The sequence below is a fragment of the Dermochelys coriacea genome, chromosome 13 (genome assembly GCF_009764565.3).
Source record: "Dermochelys coriacea isolate rDerCor1 chromosome 13, rDerCor1.pri.v4, whole genome shotgun sequence".
Taxonomy (NCBI): Eukaryota; Metazoa; Chordata; order Testudines; family Dermochelyidae; genus Dermochelys; species Dermochelys coriacea.
Genome location: NC_050080.1, coordinates 16,280,662 through 16,300,587, shown reverse-complemented (window position 1 = coordinate 16,300,587; position 19,926 = coordinate 16,280,662). Strand labels below are relative to the sequence as shown.

The 19,926-nt window shown below is 36.7% G+C and overlaps 1 protein-coding gene across 1 annotated transcript in view; it reads left to right on the top strand.

Annotated features, from left to right (window-relative positions):
• The window catches only part of PARD6B (par-6 family cell polarity regulator beta), a 29,679-nt gene extending 12,742 nt beyond the window's left edge, over window positions 1-16,937 (top strand). The window contains exons 2-3 of the mRNA XM_038370506.2: window positions 3-225; window positions 14,450-16,937. Coding sequence (XP_038226434.1) covers window positions 3-225; window positions 14,450-15,276 — 1,050 coding nt within the window. The 3' untranslated portion in view covers window positions 15,277-16,937. The remainder of the gene's footprint in view (window positions 1-2; window positions 226-14,449) is intronic.
• Window positions 16,938-19,926: the final 2,989 nt, after the last annotated feature.

The following is a 19,926-nucleotide window of genomic DNA, read 5'->3' as shown; positions in this document are numbered from 1 at the left end:
AGTTTGGAGCTGAATTTCGACGGTTTTCTCTGGAAAGATCCAAACCTGGAAAGTTTGAGGAATTCTATGGATTATTGCAGCATGTGCACAAGATCCCCAATGTTGAAGTTTTAGTTGGGTATATAGACATTCATGGAGATCTGCTGCCTATCAACAATGATGACAATTATCATAAAGCAGTTTCCACAGCCAATCCTCTGCTCAGGATTTTTATTCAAAGAAAAGGTAAGTTTACTAATAATGTATATTAGTAGTGTCTACTATGTATAAAGCAGTATCCATGCACACGGTCGCGTATTTTGCACCAATCTATTTTTTTTTTTTAAAAGTCCCCATTAGACATTATCCTGTTTCTCCCATGTTGATGTGTACTGACTTCTGACTGATCTTCATTGGGAACTCCCAACTGTCCTTTGCAGCAAGCTGTTTGGAAACATATTGTGCACCATTGCTGTAGGGCTCGAGATTTCCCTCTGTCCTATAACTCTGCTACTAAGCTACTTTTCTCTTTTTTTCTTTTTTACATTTGGGAATGTCTGTAAATACATTGATTTAAACCCCATTCGCTCCATCAAAAATCCATCCTCACTTCAGTGGAAATACTGCTTTTATATGAAGTCTTAATTTATGAACATATTCAATTCTTAGTTTACTCAAATTGGATAGAAACATTAAAGTTGAATCAGCATTCTCCATTGAACTTTTTGTATATTGTTTAAAGGCAGTTGCTAATGTCTCCCTTTGTTTCCACTGAAAGCTTAACAGTATCATGCATTCATCAGGAAAACAGGTGGCCTGGTCACATGTTAACCAACACGAGGTTAAACTCAAATGAAGGCAAGGCAGTTTGTAGTTTTAACACTATTAGCAGGTCGAGGTAAACATTGCATTCCTGCTAGTGTTTACCTCAGCTTGTGAACAGGTGAAAACTAGAGACTGCCTTGTCTTCACTGGGATTTTATGCTGATAGCTAATGTGGTAAGAGAACACTTTTTCTCCTACTGTGGACACACCCTAGGAGGGTGTTGATTATTTTTATTAGATTAACAGATATTGTTGATGTGTTGGAAGGGGTAAAAGGGAATTCAAAGGCTGAACTAACGTGGCTTTAATTCAGTCAAGATATATAGGAGTCTCTGTCTGCAAGAAAAACGTGACCTGGGGTGAAACAAATGTGAAGGCCAGCTGGGCATATCTTTTTGCCCTCTTCCACAATATAAGAACATGGGTACTCAATGAAACAAAAGATATAGGGAAATGCTGGGTTTTTTAATACTACTTTACTTTACTTAACTTTTAGAACTCACTGTCACAGAACATTAAAGCAGCAAAGTGAAAATAATAAATTTGACTTCTAAAGGTGAAAGACTGAAGAAATCACTTAATTCTTCCTCACTAATGCAAGCTTGTTCACTACAGCACTTTCTGGCATATGTGTCCTGCAGTATGAGGCTTTCTTTTTTTTAACCTGTGGATGACTATTCCATAGCATAATAAATGTAACCTGCAGTTACACTGGCTATAAGTTTTTACAGATGTAATCAATCTTCATGCTTCAGGACATAGACTAATAGGCAACTAATGTCATGAACAAATTACCCCACAACAAAGCAGGATTGTATGATTCTAATCACTTCCATTATGTAACCAGCTGCAAGTGTAATACTACTTTGCTTCAACTTAATGCTTCCCTGCAGAGGTAGATACAGGGTGGCTGAGAGAGAGATGCTGAGGATAGACAAAAGCAGTAACAGTCCTAATGCTCACCATTGCTTTTTAAAATGAGAATTGTTTAGTCACTAATTTGCAGAAAAACTATCTAATTGTTTCTGGCATCCCATTAATCCTCTATGCAATTAATTTTGGTCCTGCTTGATTGGTGGAATGAAAGAAGAGTTGGGTCTGAAGAATGTCTCTAGATGTTTTCCCATGCTTCCAGTGTTTTAAAACACCTGTAAAAGTTTTCCCAGTTGAGTTTTGAAATGCCTCTAATCAATATTTAAAGCTCCATTCTTTTCATAAATGTTAAATACTAATGTTAGGTTCAATGTGACTGGTTTTTTTTTTTTTTTAAATCTCATTAAATTACAGTTTTTCCCCCAGTATTGTGGTACTCTTATCAAATGTCTTCAGATTGTTCTGTTTATCTTGGAAACTTGAAGCTTGAAGGATAACTTTACCAATAAGTGCATTCCTTTGGAAGCATATCAGAGGGTTCATCAACAAATTGTACAATTCTAGGTGTTGAAGAATATCGGTTGAAACTAAGTTTCAACAGTTGAAGACTTTATTTTTTTAAATGATACATCACATACACATAAAATTAGTATAACCAGTGAGTTTGAGACCATTAAAACAGGAAGTTTTTATACCAAATTGACGTTCACCTTTACATCTTTGTTGTTAACACCTTGTTCTTTGGCATTCTGCCAAAATATTTGTCACTGTAACTGTAAACTGATTAGCTAGATGTCAGTACAAAGGTGTCTTTGTACTCAAGGATATTGTTTTAGAAAATTTGTTTGGGGATCTAGGAGAGGTTAAACAGACTCTTGCTGCCTGGCAGAGTTATGGGAATTAGTTTTCTTCAAGCTTTCCCTACTTCTCCAAATTATGTAACTCTAATTTTCTATCTTAAATTTTGTGCTAGTTTAGAATCTTTAGACAACATCCAAAACTAATTAGTATTCCAAAAAACCCTAATGGTTTGTATTAGTCTGTTGATCTGGAAATGTGGTAGCATTCTGACTTGTAAGTTTAGGAATACTGTTTTGTGTGTGCATGCGTGTGTGTGTGTCCCCACTGTGCATCACTGAGCTTTAAGAAATGGATTTTAAAAAGTAAAACACCAGCTCAGTAATAGAGATTTCTGAGAGAGTTACATTTACTGTGTTTTGAGGTTTTCTTTTGGTGGGGGAGGCGGTTGTTTTGTGTTGTAGGATAGGGAGCTCTTGAAGTTCAGATCTTTTCTAACAGAGGCAGTTTCCAAAATCTTAATTTTCTTTCTTGCATTTATAGGCATGTGTTCAAATGGAGGTGTCTTTTGTGGTATTCTTTAAGTTCTACTTGCAAAAATGAGTTTAAGAAACCTGCTTTTGTAACTGGAGTTTAGGTTCCTATGGTGACTTCAATAAGTCTGACTTAAACTGGGGGAAAAAAATCTTAGTTCTGCTAAACGCTATTTACAAACCCCATTATGTCAAGATTACAGATCTTAAAACAATGTTGCAAGTACACAATTCGCATACAGTTGCAGCTTAAATGTAAAATCAGAAAATGCAAAAGTTAACGTTAACTTGGTTCTGTGGTGTACATTTAACAAGGAAAAAATGAACAAAGGAGTGCATACTACAGTTGTGCTATGTTGCTGTTAGAGTCCTAATTCTTGCATTTTCTGTTTAATTTACACTGTATATTCTTGAATGTTGCAATACATGCTTCTTATGTACTATAGCATTTAATTTCAGAAAGGGGAACTATACAAAAATGAGGAGGTTAGTTAAACAGAAATTAAAAGATACAGCACCAAAAGTAAAATCCCTGCAAGCTGCATGGAAACTTTTTAAAGACACCATAATAGAGGCTCAATTTAAATGTATACCTCAAATTAAAAAACATAGTAAGAGAACCAAAAAAGAGCCACCATGGCTAAACAAAGTAAAAGAAGCAGTGAGAGGCAAAAAGGCATCCTTTTAAAAAAAAAAAAAAAAAAGTGGAAGTTAAATCCTAGTGAGAAAAATTGAAAGGAGCATAAATTCTGGTGAATGAAGTGTAAAAATAATTAGGAAGGCCAAAAAAGAATTTGAAGAACAGCTAGCCAAAGACTTAAAGTAATAGCAAACTTTTTTTTAAGTACATCAGAAGCAGGAAGCCTGCTAAACAACCAGTGGGGCCACTGGACAATCGAGATGCTAAAGGAGCACTCAAGGATAAGGCCATTGCGGAGAAACAAATTTTTTGCATCAGTCTTAACGGTTGAGGATGTGAGGGAGATTCCCAAACCTGAGCCATTCTTTTTAAGTGACAAATCTGAGGAACTGTCCCAGATTGAGGTGTCGTCAGAGGAGGTTTTGGAACAAATTGATAAATTAAGTAAAAATAAGACATCAGGACCAGATGGTATTCACCCAAGAGTTCTGAAGGAACTCGCATGTGAAACTGCAGGACTACTAACTGTCGTCTGTAACCTATCATTTAAATCAGCTTCTGTACCAAATGACTGGAGGATAGCTAATGTGACACCAGTTTTTAACAAGGGCTCCAGAGGTGACTTTGGCAATTCCAGGCTGGTAAGCCTGACTTCAGTACTGGGCAAACTGGTTGAAACTACAGTAAAGAATAAAATTGTCAGACACATAGATGAACATAATTTGTTGGGAAATAGTCAATATGGTTTTTATAAAGGGAAATGATGCTTCACCAATCTACTAGAATTATTTGAGGGGGTCAATAAGCATGTGGACAAGGGGGATTTCGGGATATAGTGTATTTAGATGTTCAGAAAGCCTTTGACAAGGTCCCTCACCAAATGCTCCTAAGCAAAGTAAGCAGTCATGGAATAAGAGGGATGGTTCTCTCTTGGATTGGTAACTGGTTAAAAGATAAGAAACAAAGGGTAGGAATAAATGGTCAGTTTTCAGAATGGAGAGAGGTAAATAGTGGTATCCCCCAGGGGTCTGTACTGGGCCCAGTACTATTCAACATATTATAAATGATCTGGAAAAAGGGGTAAATTGTGAGGTTGCAAAATTTGCAGGTGATGCAAAACTACTCAAGATAGTTAAATCCCAGGCAGATTGCAAAGAGCTACAAAAGGATCTCTCAGAACTGGGTGACTGGGCAACAAAATGACAGATGAAATTCAATGTTGATAAATGCAAAGTAATGCACAGTGGAAAACATAATTCCAACTATACATATAAAAAAGCTTATGCTCAAATAAATTTGTTAGTTTCTAAGGTGCCACAAGTACTCCTTTTCTTTTTGCGAATACAGACTAACACGGCTGCTACTCTGAAACCTATAAAATGATGGGGTCTAAATTAGCTGTTACCACTCAAGAAAGATCTTGGAGTCGTGGATGGTTCTCTGAAAACATCCACTCAATGTGCAGCAGCAGTCAAAGTGAACAGAATGTTGGGAATCGTTCAGAAAGGGATAGTGAAGAAGATCGAAAATATCATATTGCCTCTATATAAATCCATGGTACGCCCACATCTTGAATACTGCGTGCAGATGTGGTCGCCCCATCTCAAAAAAGATATACTGGACTTGGAAAAAGGTTCAGAAAAGGGCAACAAAAATAATTAGGGGTATGGAACGGCTGTCATATGAGCAGAGATTAATAAGACGGACTTTTCAGCTTTGAAAAGAAACCACTAAGGGGGGATATGATAGAGGTCTATAAAATCATGACGGGTGTGGAGAAAGTAAATAAGGAAGTGTTATTTACTCCTCATAACACAAGGATTAGGGGCCATCAAATGAAATTATTAGGCATCAGGTTTAAAACAAACAAAAGGAAGAATTTTTTCACATAACATGCAGTCAACATGTGGAACTCCTTTGCCAGAGGATGTTGTGAAGGCCAAGACTATAACAGGGCTCATGAATTTATCTAGGTTTTTTTTTTTTTAGAGGATAGGTCCATCAATGGCTATTATCCAAGATGGGAGGGATGGAGTCCCTAGCCTCTTTGCCAGAAACTGGGAATGGGTGACGGGATGGATCACTTGATGATTACCTGTTCTGTTCATTCCCTCTGGGGCACTTGGCATTGGCCATTGTTGGCAGACAGGATACTGGGCTAGATGGACCTTTGGTCTGACCCAGTATGGCCGTTCTTATGTTCTTATCTACCCCCCTCAATTTTTAATGGAAAAAAACCCAAACATAACCCCGAAGTCCACAATCAACAGTTAAGCTAAGGCTAAGCAATAAAATTCTCAACCTTTCTTATTTTCACACCTAAAGGGCACTGGTAAGCCAAAGACTAGCTGATGCCTGTTAATACTCAGTAACACTCCATGGTGTGATAGCTGTGTGTGCAATTTCTCCCCTGAGGCTTAAAGCTAATTTTCTTCAGTCTCAAGAACAAAGTTTGTTGTTTCTGTAGTTTTAACTTCAAAACAGCTCATCATAAATGGCTCAGATTTTCCTAGAAAATTTACCTTTTGGATGAGACAAAGTAAGGAAAACTGTTTCAGCTGAAGAGATTTCCTTTGGAAAGTGGTGAGCACCTGGAAACAGAGTTGTAACTGACAGCATTTTACTCTCAGCTGTATTTACTACCAATGCTATAATATAGGTGATTTTTCCACATCTTTTTTTATTAAAATACCAAGTTACAACTACTTTGACAGTAAAAGTTACCAGACTATTTTAAAAGGAAAATATGAGCATTGGAGTGAGAACTGCATAAAATGAGCACTCTAGATATGTTATCAGCAATCCAAATTTTATCATTAATAAGAAATGAAGCAAAAATACAGAGTGCATGTGCAACTTACCTCTGATGCTTGCTTTAAAATGGGTCTACGCTACAGAAAATGGAATAAATATTATGAAAACTGAAGTCTGTTTTTAGGTTTGACGGAGGAGGGGCCCATTCAAACAGTATACATCCTGACAGATTTACATAGCGCATTCGGTGACTCTTAAAATAAATAAATAAATAAAAGTCCCCCACTGATTGACCTTTGGAGCAACAGTGAGTTAAACCTTCTTGCATGCTCTCTTGCATACCCAGTAGTAAACTCATGAAGGGTGGTGGCACTACCTCACCTCTGCAAGGGTGAACTTTCCAAGGGGCAGAGGAACTCATGGAGAGACACTTGCTGCCTTTCACCAGCTTAGATTAATTTGGCCTTGTTTGGCCTCTTTAAAACTAGACTTCTAAAATCTTAGGTATGTAGATAATTTCTAAATGTCTATTTATATGTAACAGTAAGCCCTGTAAATATTTCTTCATCATTTACAAGGCCTCTTCTGCATAAACAATCAGTGAGAGAGGCAGAAGTTAAAGATCCCATGACTAAAACAAAATAACCCTTGCCCCAGCTAACATTCTTTCTTAATAAAACAGGTTCTAATGTCCAAGGCTGTGTAACCTATTGTTTAAACCTACAATAATTTCTCCCTTTACCTACAGTAATTGTGCAGCTACCGCTTAAATCAGTATCAGTTGAAAATCGGCACGTGAACTTTCAGCCTAAAATTAAACTCCAGAAAAATGGCATTTATAATCTCAGATTTTTAACTAGAATTTAACTAAATTCTCTGACCTGTTTTGAGAGCTTTTCATAGTTTGTGTTTCTTTCAGTAGTTAAATTTCACATTCAGTTTACAGTGCCTTTAGTGCTGTAGCGAATTCTTATGGTGCTATGTGGTGCTCTTGTTTGGATTAACCATCTCTGGAAAAAGATGCACTTCTCCAGGTACTTTTTCTAGGGGTGTGATTTTTTTTTTTTTTAAATGGTCTTAATTGATGTCAAAGCTTCAGAAAAAATACATAGTGATATTTAAAAGTTTACAAATTTCTGGTTTACAACCATGTTTGCAGAGTGGATAAAATCTATTTATATAAAAAAATTTTTTTTTGAATTTTTGTTTAAATGATTTTTTCTTTTTAAAAATAAACCTGTTTTAAAATGAAACTGAATTTAATACAAAATATAAGGCCTAAACTTACTGTAATCTCTTAAAACATTTATATAAAAAAAAATATGCTGAATCCATGAGCCTCTCAAATACTGAGTGAATTAAAGGTTGTGTTTCTATATAAAGATCTTTTCCAATGTAAAGAAAGATTATTCTAACTTTTGAAGTCAAGCTTTGTAAATATGGCATGATAGGTCAGCCGAAGTAACCTGTCTTAGGGTACATCTAAACTAGAAACACTGCAGCGGCATAGCCGTAGTACAACTAAGCCTCTTTAGCACTGTAGTAGAGACACTACAGCAACAGAAGTAGTTCTTAGAGGTGTAGCTAGGGTCAACAGAAGTCTTCCATTGACCTAGCAATGTCTAAACATTGGAGTTTAAGTTGGCTTAACTACGTTGCACAGGGCATGCAATTTTCGGTAGTCCTGAGCATTGTAGTTAAGCCAGCTTAACTTTGTAGTGTAGATGAGCCCTTTAGGAGAGACTCATTTTTAAGAGACTTAGATGAGTAGGAGCTTAAACTCTAGTCACTTTCACTTACATATTTGATATTCCTGGGGGAATTCTGCATCACTGCGCATGCGCAGAATTCATGGCCCCTGCAGATTTCTTTGCTTCCCTGCAGAAAAATGACTTTTGATGGGGGAAGCAAAGAAAAGCCGCAAAAGCAGTCACACGGCCCTCCCTGTAGCGCAGGCAGGTCAGTTCAGGCACCTGGTGCAGCCGGTAAAGACACAAACTACTGAATGGACGGGAGGGGCAGTCATGCGTTTGAGACGGAGAGAGACGCTCTGTTCTCTCTCACTATTGTGGCATGCTTGGCATGAAGGGGCATGGCTTTGGGGTGTTTCTGGGGAGGTAGGTGTGTCCCCTCAGGTAGAGCAGAATGTAGCAGCCTGCCTGAGAGATGGTAGCCAATATAAATTGTGAGTTTGAGTCCCCAGTCCTCGCTTGCTCTTCAGTTGCCTATGATGGAACACTGAGCATATGGCTGCATATATTTGTTGACTAATAACCGAAGTAAAGGGTCAATACTCGTTACATTACTATTAAACGGAGCGTGTTTGGGGGATTTCCTCCAGTGCTCCCCACACCCGTTCTTCACCCATTGTATTGTAGTTTAAATAAATTACCAAAATAATTGAAACCAGTGTGATTATATTGCATTATTTTAACAAATAAAATATGCAGGATTTTGCAGAATTTTAAAATATTATTCGCAAAATTGTTTATTTTTTAGTGCAGAATTCCCCCAGGAGTAATTTGAAAGTTTTTCCAGGCAGACCTGAAATCAGTTTAATTCACAGTTAATCCTGTTTTAATAAATCGTTTTGTATTAAATGTGAAACGTGTTTTGATAAGAGGTGTTTAGGAATCCAAAACACTTAAGGTTGTCTTTTTTAATAAAAAAAAAAACTGCTTATTGTTTTGTTTTAATTTAATTCCAGTTACTATCCTAATGCAGCTTGACAATCATGAGCAAAAGTTAATTACCTAGTAAATAAGTAATGTATTAACCATTTTCTAACCTACTAAAATATACAATTGAGAATCTGAAAATATTAAGCTATATAATTGCTTAAATATACGTAGTTATAGGACTCCTTCCTAAATAGCAAAAAGATATATCAAATTTAATGCAAGTCAGCATGTTTTAATGGTTATATCAACAGAGTGCCCTTTTTTAAGAAAATAACTGAAGTAGAAATGGAGGCCTATGGAAGTTCTTGCCTTTACTGTCCTGGAAGGTAGTCATACTAGTGGACGTTACCTGGTTCAGGAAAGAGGACTTCTCCCTATTTAATTTTCCCCAAGATACAGTGCTATTTAGAACATGCCCAGTCTCCTTCCAAAGGACTTGTCAGTTTTGTGTGTGATGTGTGCTGGCCTCTTAATTTAATGGGGACCTTTCTATTCAAGAAAACTGGCAACCTAACCTGTAGGCTCTCCATAAGGATTGAAAGCACCTACGTTTGTAATAACCTGATGACTCAGAGCTTGCTAGTTTTTAGATGATGATCAAGGCTCATGCTCCCTGAGTGACCAATGTCCAAAAGGATAAGTAAAATTGATTATACATTTTTTTTGTAACATTCAGAATGATTACTTAAGGCCAGAAGTTTCAAAACCGTAGGACCACAATTGCTGTGATTGTGTGCAAATGGCCACTTTTAATCAATTGTTTAGGTATGTATTGTGAGCCCAAACCCTAAAAATCCAAACTTTGATTTCCCCCCCCCCCTTTCCTCTTTTAGGCTGAAAATAAACTCAGCATTTTATCCATTATTTACTGATTTTCAACTAACACATGCTCGTATTCTGGATGAATATTGTTGATTTTATGCTACAGCTGTTTGACTTTATAAAGCTGAAGATCTCTGTGTAGCTCACAAGGTTGTCTCTTTCCCCAGTAGAAGTTGGTCCAGTAAAAGATATTGCTTTACCTACCTTGTCTCTCTAATATCCTGGAACCAACAGAGCTACAATAATGCTGTAAATGCGTTTACAACATTTTATTTAATGAAAACTTAATATTCTTGATTTCTAGGACTGCGCAATACCAAATTGAGTTCTCAAGGATGTCTGATATGGTGGGTGGACAAATTGGACTGAGACTGACAAGCCCATCTTAACTTTGATCTCTGTGGACAGTCCCATCCCCTCTCTGCCCCTGTTGAATGTGTAATCATTGGCTCACACATTCAGTTTAAAGTTGCACGCTTTGCACCTTGCACCCTGAACCTGGAACTTAAAAGTTCAGTTGTGGACTTTGAATGTACTGTCCCTAGATTACATATTCAAATATATAACACATTTAATTTTCCTAACTTTGCTTCAGTTTTTTGCATAATTTTTTTCTTACTCTGAGCAGAAGAAATTAAGTATCCACAGCAATCTGAACTCTGCCATGTTGCATATTTATTATTTAAGGTGCACATACAATGCTTAATTTGTGCCAGGGCTGAGCCCAGCACGTCTGGACTTGGCAGTTCATAGCCCAAACACCTCTGGGCTTGTTGCATCAGTTATAAATATAAAAAAAAAATCACTTGAGCCCCAGCACCTCTTTCAAGACAAATTAAGCACTGTGCACATTTAACATAGTAATTAGAAGTATTGGCAGTGACTCCATAGTTAGTGTTGCTTTGAGGTTTGTATTTACAGTGAACTAAAATCCATCTTTCACATTTGAGCATTTTAATTTAGTCACCAAATTTCATGCAAACTCTTCAGGAAGCAAATGGATTTTCTGTAACTTTTTTTGTCAAATGTTACAACAAAGATTTAGCACAGGGAACACTTAAAAATGAGCCCTTATTGATATTTGGACCTGAGGTTTTTTTTAAAAAATTTGGCCCCAATTCTTGTTTTTTTCAGTTCCCTAAGTAAAGAACCACAATAACTCCAAACTTTTCTAACAGGCTGCTTTTTAAATTTTAAATAAATCAAAGTGAATCTTGTTATAACCTAACTAAACTCCCTGAAATGTAGCCAGTGGAATTGTTCCACTGAATGCATCCGATGAAGTGAGCTGTAGTTCACGAAAGCTTATGCTCAAATAAATGTGTTAGTCTCAAAGGTGCCACAAGTACTCTTGTTCTTTTTGCGGATACAAACTAACACGACTGCTACTCTGAAACCTGGAATTGTCAAGTTCTTCTAATTCCTTCCCATTTTTTACACTTCCCAGTTTTTCTTCTTGCTGTGTTAGCTGAGTTGCTTTAACTCTTACCACTCCTGATCTTGGGAAGTTGGGGAGGCAGTGAGGGGGGAAGGGAGAGGAAGAGGCCATAGAATGGGAGGAGACTCCCCAGGGCATTGCTGATTTAAATTCTTGGCATACCTCAAGCAGCAGCACCACTAAAATATTTTTGCACTTGAAGCAGTGGCATATGAGGGACTATCCATGGTGGTCCTACCATAGGTCCCTCAGCACTTCAGGGAGCAATAGCATGGGGGTTGGCATTGGCAGGGTTGAGTAAGTGGTGATTGGAGGGGTCAGTGGATATTTTGGGGAGACACCATGGCCTTCCCAGTGGGAGTTATATAGCAGTCAAGATAAAGGCAAGAAGTAATATTGGATGTAGTATGGAAGTATTGATTTAACTAGAGACTTCCTTAGATTTTTAGTGTCTTGATTGATTGAAAATGCTCTTGAGCAGCCTTAATGTAAATTAGTTTTCTTTGCGTAGTATAAAATAGTGCATGTTTAAGGGGGTGTATCAGTTATCATAGCAGCTAACTTTAAATTTCCTAGCTCTCTTGTTCACTTAAATTCTCAACCTTACATTGTATTGACCAGTTATTGTTAAATATTTAACATTTATATTACCTTGACTCTATATGAAGCCATGTTAGATAATCAACTGGTAAGATTTATATATTTTTCCCTTGTCTAAAACATGCACTGATAAATTTCATTGCATTATTTCACAAAACTATAGGCTACAGATTTACAGTGTCTCCAATAGGTCTGCAATAGAGGGTTTTAAATGGGATGCATAGTATTTATGGGTCACCAAGAGGATTCTTCAGGTCTTGTGTCTCACTTAATTTAAAGGTATTTTGTCAATAATGCTTGAATGTGCAAAGCTTGTGACGTAAACCATTTTGTTTGGTACCCTGAAGGTCCATCTGTGCCTTTGATATTTCTTTGTCTGCGGTACTTAGTATTTTCCAACTGTTACATTCCAGAACCCCTTTTTCAGACCATCATTATTACATTTTGTATTTCCCGCTTTCAAACAACCACTTTAATGTTTGCATTTTTGTAGTATTTAAATTTAAAAGAAATTAGTTAGGTTAACTATTTAGAATTTGCCATCTTGGTTCTTGGTTACTGAACTCAGTATTTAGCTTTCCAAAGCGCATTGTAGTATCTTGCACTACTTTGATTCCTTTGCAGCTATTAATGTTCTAAGTAAACGCAATCAGTACAGTTCACTTTTTAAGGGGTGAGGAAGATGTTTGCTAGTTTACTCTGACATGTTTTTCTGGTAAGTGTATCTTATGAATCCCATATATGGAGCATTGCAGTACACTACATATTTTTTTAGTTCATCCAATTTACTTTCAAAGTCCCATGCAGAAACTTCATAAAGTCTGCTCAAATTTTACCGAAATTATGGAAATACTATTTTCATGTACCATTTGGATTAATATTTATCCTTTGAACTCTTCTGACTATATGGCATAATTGACAATTAGGGCACCAACAACGTGTACAAAGAAATTCCAGCTCCCTGGATCAAAGGGATAGTTAGTCCCAGAAGGTCATATGTTAAGTGGAAAAGCAATGTAGTGGTATCAGTTTTTCTATAAGGAACTACAATGTTTGTATTTAAGATGAGGCAAAACTATAGCATAACATTGAAGAAGTCCTAATGTTAATTCAAGTAAGCCTAGTGAAATACGATTGTTGTGAAATATCAAAATATTTATTGAGAATTATGCTGCACAAAGATTTAGCCATAGAAGCTTTCTTTGAAATGCATATTTAGCGATGTTTAAAGTTGGAGAAAAATGGGTGAGGTAATATGTTCATTCACCTTGTGTGTCTAATATCCTGGGACCATTATGGCTATAAGAACACTGCATTTGTATTTCTGAACTAACAAGTAATTTTAGAGTGTTCTGTAGCTAGCTGATCTTTCTTTTCCATAAAAAACTGTTGGTGCATCTTATGCTTTGTAGGCTACCCCATCCAAAAAAACAACAACAAAAAAACAAAAAACTCTTAAGCAAATATAAACTATTCACTTTTGTCACTCCAAATTATGGAAAAACCACTGGGAGTCCTTGTGGTACCTTAGAGATTAAGTCATTGTTTTTACTGATACAGACTAACACGGCTACCCCTCTGAAACCAAATTATGGAAGTTATAGTATTGGCTATTGGTTACATCACTTGCCTTAAGTATTTCCTTCTGTGCGGGTTCTGTTGTTTTTAGTTTATTACCGGCAGTTTTTACCTGCACCGTGTAGAAGCAGGGACAGCATTGTGTGGAATGAACTAAACTTTCTGGAGATTCGCAAAAAGAAAAGCAGTACTTGTGGCACCTTAGAGACTAACAAATTTATTTGAGCATAAGCTTTCGTGAGCTACAGCTCACTTCATCGGATGCATCTGATGAAGTGAGCTGTAGCTCACGAAAGCTTATGCTCTAATAAATTTGTTAGTCTCTAAGGTGCCACAAGTACTCCTTTTCTTTTTGCGAATACAGACTAACACGGCTGCTACTCTGAAACCTGTCTTTCTGGAGATTGAATCCAGGTCAGTTGGCTAGCATCCAGATACTTGACAATAAAAGGGAAAGCAGCCAGTGAACCTTTTTCATTCTTTCTGTTCCAGTGAACTGAAACTTAAGGGGAGGGAGAAATTTTAATAAATGGAATCACTTTCTGTATAAGTATTTTAGGTAGGGGTGTGTGTGTCTGTGTCTGTGTAAATATATATATAGAGAGAGAGAGACTATTTTTGATAAACATCTTGTTTTAAAACAGCTGGATTCTCATTCTTGCCTCCTCCAATACAATATTAATTTTGCTTAATTTTTTTGAAATACTTACAATAGCTTTTCTTTGGTGATTGTGAAGTGACTTTAAATCAAGATAGCTTATTTTGTTAATGTTAGAATAATTACCTCACTGACACAGAATGCTGAGAACTTTTTATTAGACATTTTGCACCTTGTCAGCCTAAAACTTTCTTTACTGATAGCCATGCTATGCAGAACAGAGTAGTTCACACTGTACTAATTACCAGCATATGCTATCTGTCTTTACAGAAGATGCAGACTACAGTGCCTTTGGTACAGATACTGTGACAAGGAAGAAAAATGTCTTATCAAATGTGTTGCGTCCGGATAACCACAGAAAGAAACCACATATTGTCATTAGCATGCCGCGAGACTTCAGACCAGTGTCGTCTATTATTGATGTGGACATTCTCCCAGAAACCCATCGCAGGGTGCGACTTTACAAATATGGAACTGACAAACCACTTGGATTCTATATACGGGATGGCTCTAGTGTCAGAGTAACACCACATGGATTGGAGAAAGTACCTGGGATTTTCATATCCAGGCTTGTTCCTGGAGGCCTGGCTCAAAGCACAGGCTTACTGGCAGTTAATGATGAAGTACTGGAGGTAAATGGCATAGAAGTCTCAGGGAAGAGCCTTGATCAAGTTACAGACATGATGATTGCAAATAGCCGTAATCTGATCATTACAGTGAGACCAGCAAATCAGAGAAATAATGTTGTTAGGAACAGTAGGACTTCCGGGAGCTCAGGTCAGTCTACTGATACTAGTCTTCCAGGTTACACACCACACAGTGTGCAGAACTTACATCCAGAAGAAGATGACAGTGATGAAGATGACATCATTATTGAGGATAATGGTGAGCCACAGCAGATTCCAAAAGCTGTCCCTACCAGTGAGAGTCTGGAATCATTAACACAAATTGAACTCCTTCATGAGTCAACACAAAATGGTTTCATTCCTTTTAGTGAAGTAAACTTATGTCATTCAGCAGGCAATATTAACATGGAGTATGAAATACATGATCCAGACAAAAAGTCCTTAGAAGATGGGACAATTATAACATTATGAAACTGTCTCAATGGTGTATTTTACTTTAACTGAAGATGCCATACAACTTTTAATTTTGCTTGATGTATAATGCAATTTATACTTCTCAACCTACCAGTCTTTAAGACCTGCAAACAAATGTAAGGAAAAACAGTTAATGCAGGAAGCTTGAAACTATGTGGGCTGATTAATGTCAGTTTTATAATTCTGTAATTCCATGTAAATATTTTGTAAGGATAGAAGATGGATGACCCTGGCTGTGATGGGATGGCGGTAAAATGAAGGATGGTTGAGAGGTATTGACCGCATGTTTACTTCCAGAAGTACTTATACTACTGGTTTTAAAGAGTACATTTCCATTACCATGTGAGGTGGATCAGATAGTGAAGCTGCATGTCTAATCTGAATTTATGGTCATGTGAGTTTACCCCTTAATGACACAATTAACAATGATCTTAAAATTCTAATGTGAAAGTCTTACTCCTCCTCCTCCTCTTGTACCTTGAGGACCAGTTCTCTTCTCTTAGTTTACAGTATTGTATAAGGTTATCATTTTATGCTAGGCTTAGTCACTAATTGTAGTAAAATTACATTTTGTAAATGTCTAAAGAAATGAAATACAAAATTAATAGGATGAAAATAACATTTTACCTGATTCCTCCCATTTGTCAGAATCTTTATCTTTTAACATGACCATTTTTGGAGCATGAAATAGGAGAGTTATTTGAAGTTGATGATAATGAACAGCTCTGTCTTAACTATAAAAAATTAATATATATTATCCAGCACAACTTATATATTTTTTTTTTTTTTTTAAAAAAAAGCTTTAGGCTTTGTAAAACTAACTTGAAAACTTATGCTATTACCACTTCAGAATTTATAATGAACTAAATTATAAATGCTGTGTTTTGTTTTTTTTAATATACCACCTTTGGTAGGGTATCTTCTTTGAATATTACAAAACTGTTGTAGGCAAAAACCAAAAATATTGAAAACTAAAATCCTGATGCTGCAAACACTTAAGCAGGAGTGTAAATTGACTCTCATGAATATCTGAATAGTTCATTGACTTCAGTAGAACTACTCGTGTGGTTTGCTTGCAGCATCAAGGGCTAAAATTGTATTTGTATTTAAGAAATTTAAGACATAAAATTGTCTTCAAAACAAAATTAGTTCACTGCTAATAATGAAAATCTATTAACTTTTAATACATTAACACAATTAACTTTTTATACATAAAAGCTAAAATTTTGAAAAATAGCCTTCTGAAGGTGGAATTTTCAGGTGTTCCAAAGTTCCTTCAAACTGCAAGCCCTGATAGAATATAGCCTGGTTAAAGTACTTCAGCCTTCCTGACTTATGAAAATTCAGTCTAATGGAAAGTGGTGTTAGCCCAGGCTACATTTGCAATTTCCTTACCAATTTTGTATTTATCTCAGTAAGGATGCAGCTTCTTAGTAGAACAAATTTCTGTGCAAGATGTGAAATTTACAGGTAAGAAACTGACCTCTTGAGGTTCTTTCCAGACTTTGTTTCTATGATTTCTAAAGAAAAAAGAACAAAATATCCACTTAACAGTTTGACTTTAAATGGGAATAAAAGTAAGAATTAGCAACAGGTACTCCTGCGGAAATTCTCCACCAAAAAAATAAAAATTCTGCATATTCTGCTTATCAAAATAACACACTATCATGCCAGTGTCAATTGTTTTGGTAATTTATTTCAAAATACTTGTCAGCAAGTATGTCTAACAATATAGACAGCAAAAAAAGATTCAGGAAATGTTTTTTTGACAGATTCCTTACCATGAGTATTAATACAGAACTTTGAGTAATTGATTTAAATTACACTATTAAAGCGTATTTCAATGCCCCCAGACCTCTGCACTGTTGCTGAGGGGTGTCAGGGGTAATGGAGGAGCTATGGTGGGAGAGTAATTGCTGGGAAGGAGGCTGGGAACGAACCTGGAGGGTTGTTAAGCGTGGGTGGGAGAAGTATGGAACAGATTTGTTTTGCGGGGAGGGGGGCGTGATTGTTAGGGAGTTGGAGTCTCCCTCATGCAGATGCTGGCTGACCCCTCGCCTCTCCCATTTAATCAGGCACATCTGCCCGTGTGTGTCCCGACACCCTCCCTCAGCCAGGCCTAGCTCACCTGTCTCCATGTGTCCCTACATGCCCACTCCCCCATCCGGCCTTGCACCCTCACACCCTGTTCAGCCAGGCATAGCTCCCGTTTCCATGTGCCCCTGCATCCCCACTCCCTATTCAGCCAGGTATAGCTGCCCTGTCTCCTTGTCCTGGCACCCCTGCTCAGCCACCCCCCATCCCCATGTGGCCCTGCATCCCCACTTCCATTCCGCCTCTGGCTCAGTGCGGTCACCCCACTAGCTCCTGTACCCTGCTCTGACCATCCACTCCTCCCCCCTCTCCCCCATCCCATGCCTCTTCACATGGCCCTGCCAGCAGGAGTCTCTAAGGTGCCACAAGTACTCCTTTTCTTTTTGTGAGGAAGACAGTTTCCCTCTCCATGGCTGGCTGCTCTAGCCAGTGAGCCTGCTGCCCTCTCTTTTGCCACCTGGTGAGTGAAAGGTGTAATTGCAGCTTCCCTTTGCTTCCCTGTTAAAATCTGCTGGGGACATCAAGTGCAGAATTTCCCCAGGAGTAAACATGTAAATTTAAAAACTGATTTTTTTTAAACTGATTTTTTTTATCCATGCTGCTCCTTTTTATTTAGGGGATGTGTCTTACTTTTAAAACTGGGTTTGGTTTTTATTCCTTCAGCAATGAGACTTCTTTCCTGTATCGTGTTAGTGTGCATTCACATACCTTTTTATTTACTTGAATGTATTGTGAGTAATCAAAGTGGTAAAATGCACTTGGATTAAAAGAAGAGAATGAGATCCAAGATAAACTAGTACCACACTTTATGTAGAGGTGTAACACTTTCATTCAGTGGAATTGTTTTGTGGATCTAATATGGTACATTAGTAGTGTTGCAGCTTGGATGTAATATAAGCTATTAACTTACACATGAGCCTGGCACCTGAAAACAAGTTACAAGATATTTAACTTATTGCTTAAACACAAACACTTCAAGGTAGTATGCTGCTAAACTTTTGTCCATTACCTAATTTTGAAGGGTTTTTTACTCATAGCATATGCATTTTGCGTATATATACTGATAACTTACATACTATATGCCCTTTTTAAAATTTAAGTGCTCATGAATTTCCATCATGAAGGATTAACAAAAGTTTTTGTAATTAAAATGACAGACTGCACAATATGTAGTTGCATAACACTGCAGTTACCATAAGAGAGAGTTTCTAAATATATTCTATCTGCATCATACCACTCGACAAATTATTACTAAACATTTTAAAAATCACTATTCCAGGATAATCAACTTTTGAAATAAATGGTTACATTTAACTTTATATATAAAATGGTACTGGGTTCAGTATATTATTTTTAAAGATGATACATATATTAGCCTTTTATACACTACCTCTTAAAGTTAGGTTTTTTTAACAGTTAACATCTTTCAAAATTTCTCCCTGTGGGGAGAAGAAAATTCAAGGCTTGACTATTTTGTACTGATTTTAACTGTAAAATCTAAAATTATGCATGACTTAAAATATCAAGCTGCTGTCAATGCACGTTCTTTATGTATTCAGTATCCTAATGCACATAAATTATATTTTAATCCAGATTTTATAAACTAATTTATATCCAAATTATTTCAAAATGCATTGGAATACCAAAATTCCTTTTGAATAGTGTTATATGGATGTGTATGTGCACAATAAAAGCAATCTGTCCCTCTTCTCTGCTGGCAGTCTGAAAACAGATTAACCTTTTAAGTGCACCTTATTAGAAAAGAGAGCAAATGTTGCCGGAATTAACATACATTCACTTTGGATCTCTATTATGGTATCAGTAAAAGTCAAGCTTAACTGTGAATCATACGTTCTTCCACAGCCTCAATAAATTTAGGACAATGTCCTCATGAGCTGTCTGCAACATGTACTTTTGTGAATATTCTGTATTTTCTAATTAAATTTGAATTGCAACTTGATTGTTACGCAAATGAAAATTTGTTTAAAATGTCTATCAGTATTTTTCTTACAACTTTAATGTATAATGTACATTGATATCTCACTAAATGAACTTTGATTTTACAAAATCAAACTAGCTTTAGCTGTATATTTAGTCTTATATTTTTACAGACTGGAATAATAAATAGATATAGAAATATATATAATTGTTTTTTAATTACTTTGGCAAGTCAGAAAATCAAGAGAATTTGTATTCTAAAACGTGAAAACTTGGATACATTTCAGGCACAGTTCTCAAAGGACTCTTGCTGTGTACATGCTTTTCTTTGCCACCAGAGATCAAGTACTTTTATAATCCTGTTAGGATGGAGAAAACTGACCAATGTGCAAGAAGATGTCCACGTTCACTTGTTCCCTCACCTGGGCTGCTATTTCCCTCACACCTGTACAGCCCTTTAATGTGAAGACAGGGTTTCACAAGCATAACTGATGGTATCTATTATTATTGATGTATAGGCTGGAAAAAACCCAATTTAACTCTGGGATTCCAGATCAAGTTTGTAGACCTGGTAGTGGGAAAATACATTTCTTTACTTGGCATGGGACCTGTCTA